The sequence below is a fragment of the Pteropus vampyrus genome, unplaced genomic scaffold, assembly GCF_000151845.1.
Source record: "Pteropus vampyrus isolate Shadow unplaced genomic scaffold, Pvam_2.0 Scaffold143, whole genome shotgun sequence".
Lineage (NCBI taxonomy): Eukaryota > Metazoa > Chordata > Mammalia > Chiroptera > Pteropodidae > Pteropus > Pteropus vampyrus.
This window is the reverse complement of record NW_011888924.1, coordinates 2,743,597-2,749,084: the sequence shown is the minus strand read 5'-3', so window position 1 is coordinate 2,749,084 and position 5,488 is coordinate 2,743,597. Positions and strand designations below refer to the sequence as shown.

Here is a 5,488-nt window from a genome sequence, read left to right as displayed (position 1 = left end):
AACCCTCGAAAGGGAGCGATTTACTTGCATCTGAGGTAGGGAAGGAGATGGTTGAGACTGGAGGTCCCGGGAAACAGGATGCGGACAGCGAGAGACAGAAGCCCAAAAGCATGCGTGTGTTGGCAGGGTGTGGTCTGGACGGAAGCTAGAGGTGGTGGGCCGGAGTGGACAGACGGTGGTGTGGTGTGGTGCAGGAGGTGGGAAGTTGGCAGGACCAGGACCGCAGAGAATAATCCGTTATTTATTAACCACCACATGCCGGGGAGGCCAGTCGCCTCCTTTGATCTAACCTCATCCTCACACTGACTCTGCGACTGATTCTCTTATCATCCCCACTTTACAGACTGGAAAAAGAGCTCAGAGAGGCAAAGTCAAAGGAGCTTTAAAGAGCGGAGTCAGGCCTGTGGCACCGGACAGATAGGCGGGTTTTGGACAGTGGAGGTTCTCGTGCTGATTCCCTGCCAACTGGCTCTTGCTTGGACAAGTTGGTTATTTCTCTGAGGTGCAAAGACATCGTCAGTTAATTGATATAATTACGATGATGATGGAAATCCATGGATTGTCACAGGGATCAAATGCCTGCCAAAGCCCATGGGCAGTTGACCTGGAGACCTGCAGACTGGCTTTGCTAGTAGCCCCATTAGCCCTCCCCGTCCTGGAGCCACTATTCCAAGCCCTGGCTCAATGAACCAGCATCATCCCCGTCCTGGAGCCACTATTCCAAGCCCTGGCTCAATGAACCAGCATCATCCACATATATCATCTCCAAAGAGCTGTACAGCTGTCTGCAACCCAGTCACCTCCATCCTTTGCCAACTGAAGTGACCGCTGACAAGGGAATCCTGTTCTGTGGGCTCTCCCTCTATTAAGCCCCCGGACCCAGCCAAACCCCCTCTTTCACATGGTCCCAGATAAAGCAAAATAAAACCTATTATCTTAAAGACTCAAAATTAGCTCTAAAGTGGATGATAAAGCAGACTTCAACGATAGGCAGAAGTCCCCCTTCCTGCCAAAAACATAAAATATTGCAGGTATAACTATAGCCTCATGGGTAGATGGGAGATGAAATTCAACATCTGTTTTAGCTCATTTAGGAGAAAAATGTCATAACAACAATTTAAACTATCTTCTGTCTTCATGACCCTAACAAATTGATTGTATTTCATTTGTGAATAAAAATACTGGGGATAGGGTAGAATATGAAAAATGAGAACTATATGGTAGAACGACAAAAAGAAATTATGGAATCACTCACTTTTTTTTTTTTTTCCCACGTCCCCAATTCTAACATAGAACATACTGATTAGAACTTGGCTTAGAACAATCTCCTAAAAATGCCCGAAAGCAATAAACTTTAGCTCTCAATTGGAACATTTTTTTCCTCAATTGTTATAAACATTAACCCAAGCAATTTGACAGGAGTTTTAAGCATCACAGAAAGACACAGTGAGGCTACATAGAAACTTTACAACTTACAGTTTTCTTGACCTTCAAGGCTTGAACCTGGAAAATACAGAAGAAATATGTTGATTTCATGAGCTTCAATTCTTGTGACGTTTAAGTGATGTGGGAAGAGAGTAAAACTCACAGAGCAGAAGTGTCAGCAGGACTCTGAGCCACATCGTGCTCCCTTGGACCCACTCTGGCTGCATCCTGAGAGTGAAGACTTCAGACAGTTAGTTCTGCCTTCGGGCCAAGCCCCTGGGCCAGAAGACACTTCCCACGCACCACAAATGAGAAACTTGCCCTGTGTTTCCCTCTGTAACCCTCCCCGTCCTGGAGCCACTATTCCAAGCCCTGGCTCAATGAACCAGCATCATCCACGTATATCATCTCCAAAGAGCTGTACAGCTGTCTGCAACCCAGTCACCTCCATCCTTTGCCAACTGAAGTGACCGCTGACAAGGGAATCCTGTTCTGTGGGCTCTCCCTCTATTAAGCCCCCGGACCCAGCCAAACCCCCTCTTTCACATGGTCCCAGATAAAGCAAAATAAAACCTATTATCTTAAAGACTCAAAATTAGCTCTAAAGTGGATGATAAAGCAGACTTCAACGATAGGCAGAAGTCCCCCTTCCTGCCAAAAACATAAAATATTGCAGGTATAACTATAGCCTCATGGGTAGATGGGAGATGAAATTCAACATCTGTTTTAGCTCATTTAGGAGAAAAATGTCATAACAACAATTTAAACTATCTTCTGTCTTCATGACCCTAACAAATTGATTGTATTTCATTTGTGAATAAAAATATTGGGGATAGGGTAGAATATGAAAAATGAGAACTATATGGTAGAACGACAAAAAGAAATTATGGAATCACTCACTTTTTTTTTTTTTTCCCACGTCCCCAATTCTAACATAGAACATACTGATTAGAACTTGGCTTAGAACGATCTCCTAAAAATGCCCGAAAGCAATAAACTTTAGCTCTCAATTGGAACATTTTTTTCCTCAATTGTTATAAACATTAACCCAAGCAATTTGACAGGAGTTTTAAGCATCACAGAAAGACACAGTGAGGCTACATAGAAACTTTACAACTTACAGTTTTCTTGACCTTCAAGGCTTGAACCTGGAAAATACAGAAGAAATATGTTGATTTCATGAGCTTCAATTCTTGTGACGTTTAAGTGATGTGGGAAGAGAGTAAAACTCACAGAGCAGAAGTGTCAGCAGGACTCTGAGCCACATCGTGCTCCCTTGGACCCACTCTGGCTGCATCCTGAGAGTGAAGACTTCAGACAGTTAGTTCTGCCTTCGGGCCAAGCCCCTGGGCCAGAAGACACTTCCCACGCACCACAAATGAGAAACTTGCCCTGTGAAAAGCAAGAAATATCTCTCTGATAACTCCTAGTGCAGCAGAGAGCTCTGGTGTGGTCAGGTAATGGCGGCCATTGCTGGAAACAGAAACAATGCATGGGCTGGTCTGATAGTTCCTCAGGAAATGACTGGTCTTCCTGAGGGGCCACTGAATGCAGCTGCTTTGTTTAATTTTTTAGGGGGGAAAAAGGCACAAGTGACATTTGCCTCATCATTCCCGATCTTCCTGTCTCGCCAGGGTTTGGGGCCCCTTCTCATGGCAGGGTGAGAAGGTTCTTCCCTCTCTCCAACCTCCACCCTTGGCTTCTCTCCTTGGACACTCAGTAACATCCCTCTGCTTTTCCTTCTCCCCCAAGAGGGGCTCTTTCCACACAGCATAAGTCTGGACCTCCTACCTTTCCTGGCCAGGCCGAGGAACACGGCTCACTTTTTCAGATTATAGGTTCATTAGTGAGATGTAACTGAGCAAAAACTTCACTTCTTTAAAATGATGTGTGGCAGCAGCCATCTTGTACTCCGGTTCCATCCTAGCGCAGTTCAGGTGTTCTTTTTTTTTTTTTTTTTTTTTTTACCTTCCGAGCTTTCCAACTTTACTGTGCACGCTCACTTTCCATTTTCTGTTGTTTGTGTTTGTTGACAAGTCCACCTTAAGGGGCACCCTTGAAGAGGATCTCAGGCCTCTCAGAGACAATGAAATGCATCCTATGATTGATTATAAATTAATTTTTAAATGGCTTTAAAGGAATTCTTACAGCATACAAAGCTTTGGCCATCTGAGCAAAACCTTAACTTGGTCCATCTACCAAAACATAATTTGGATCAAGTTTTTCCTCTGAGTTTGCGTTATACCTGTGACATAAAAGCTAGAATTCAGAAACTCTTAATGAGTATTTTCATTTTCATGGCAATGTGATTATTTGTGTTAGTTCAGTAAGAATCTGTTCTCTTTATAACAGGCCATAATTGGAAAGTGGTTTTTATTAACAAGGCTTTGACTGACATGTCATGTTTGAGAGAGAAATGCAGAGACTTGGACATGACCAGACAGCTTTAAGCAATTAATATTGACTTATGGAAGCCAATAAAAGCCCTTGGAGATATTGGCCTAGTACTCTGCTTACATGATTCCCAGTAGCTTTTACCATGTGAGTAAATAATGTTTTTTCTTGGAAGGTGTAGAAACCTCGAGGTAGTCTGGAGATCTCAGGAAGAGAGGAACTGACCCAAAACCTATATTACAGGCAACCTTTGATGGCAAGTCTTTGCTTTGGCTTTTCTGGCCCCGATAGGCATTTTAAGTTCAATCTGAAGATTCTTTATGAAAGATTGCAACAAAGCATATTTAAAAGTGCCCATATGGTTAATTAACATTCTTGCTGGACTTATACAAATAACCAGGCCAAGTTTATTGAAAGTAGACTTATTTTGCAAATAAATTAGTCTTAATTTGGCTATCTTTGGTAAAAATAGGGGCGATTAGAGAGAAAAAATTATGTTCCAATAGAAACTATAATATACTTTTGCGGATATTAGATTCTAGTGCTGTTCATTTTCTTTTGGGTTTTGTTTTGTATTCTACTTTGTAAACTGGACTGGATTCCGAATTATTCTCATTTCCTCCAATATCTGCCTGTGACTCCAAACATGTTTCCAATCTTTCTCTCATCCTCTGACAAGGAATCACTGAGAACTCAAACTGCCTTTTTCCAAAGCCAGGCAAACTAAAGATGAGCAATTTGATATAAAATTCAGAAAATCACAACAGCTCATACTTAAACAATCTCAGTGACTGATGCTGTGTAAGCCACGCAGTTTACCTTAGCACCTAATGGCAACGTCAGGGACATTTCAAACTACAAAAGATGCTTCCAGCCTTACACCTAGAAACCTTGACTGATAGCCTTACAAACTCAGAAGCTAGTTGATAATTTGCTCTGATAATTAACCTTTGTTTTCCTTTTGTCTTCACAGACATATCTCTTATTAAATACCCGATATTATGACATTTAACCTGTACAGTCAGCCATTTGGCCTATTCTACTGCTCAAGCTCTAAGACTCCAACAGACCACCTTAAAAGAGTCCTTAGCATGTGGGTCTTAGACAATAGGATTGCATTAGATTACTTGCTGGCAAAACAAGGAAGAGTCTATGCAGCAGCTAATATAACATGCTACACCTACATTAACACCTCTGGGGAAGTTGAGTCTCAGATAAATAGAATTATGCATAAGATTACTTAGCTATAAGACATGAGAAAACCTGTTAGGTGCCTTTTCCTGGCTACATTCTGGAATGGGAGGCCTCTTTCGTGGGTTATTTACACAGATACATTATATTGATAATCCTTATCAAATTGTTTTCTGTTAGAGACTGTATATTTTTGGCTAAAAAAAATCTCATCTTTAAGACTAAAAACAGCACTCCCAAGGGAAAAAAAAAACCAAACATTATAGTAGTACAGAGTATTCATGGTAAACTGGAAACTATAATAATAGTTTCAACTGAATGTAAGACAATTTCATTTCTCTAAGCCCCGAACTCTGCCCCTTTTCAGCAGGAAGCAGCCATAGCAGTCCTCGTTCCTATCTCTAGATTGAAAAATGACCACAAAAAGGGAAAAATTGTAAGCATGCAAACATTTTGCTTTCTTAAATTGACTTTTTTC

At 41.6% G+C, this 5,488-nt stretch overlaps 1 protein-coding gene across 1 annotated transcript in view; it reads right to left on the bottom strand.

Moving 5' to 3' along the window:
• Nucleotides 1–2,876, bottom strand: part of PECAM1 (platelet and endothelial cell adhesion molecule 1) — a 29,787-nt gene extending 26,911 nt beyond the window's left edge. The window contains exons 1-2 of the mRNA XM_023535657.1: nucleotides 2,659–2,876; nucleotides 1,477–1,503 (exon numbers count right to left, since the gene is read on the bottom strand). Coding sequence (XP_023391425.1) covers nucleotides 1,477–1,503; nucleotides 2,659–2,722 — 91 coding nt within the window. The 5' untranslated portion in view covers nucleotides 2,723–2,876. The remainder of the gene's footprint in view (nucleotides 1–1,476; nucleotides 1,504–2,658) is intronic.
• Between the last annotated feature and the right edge of the window lie 2,612 nt (nucleotides 2,877–5,488).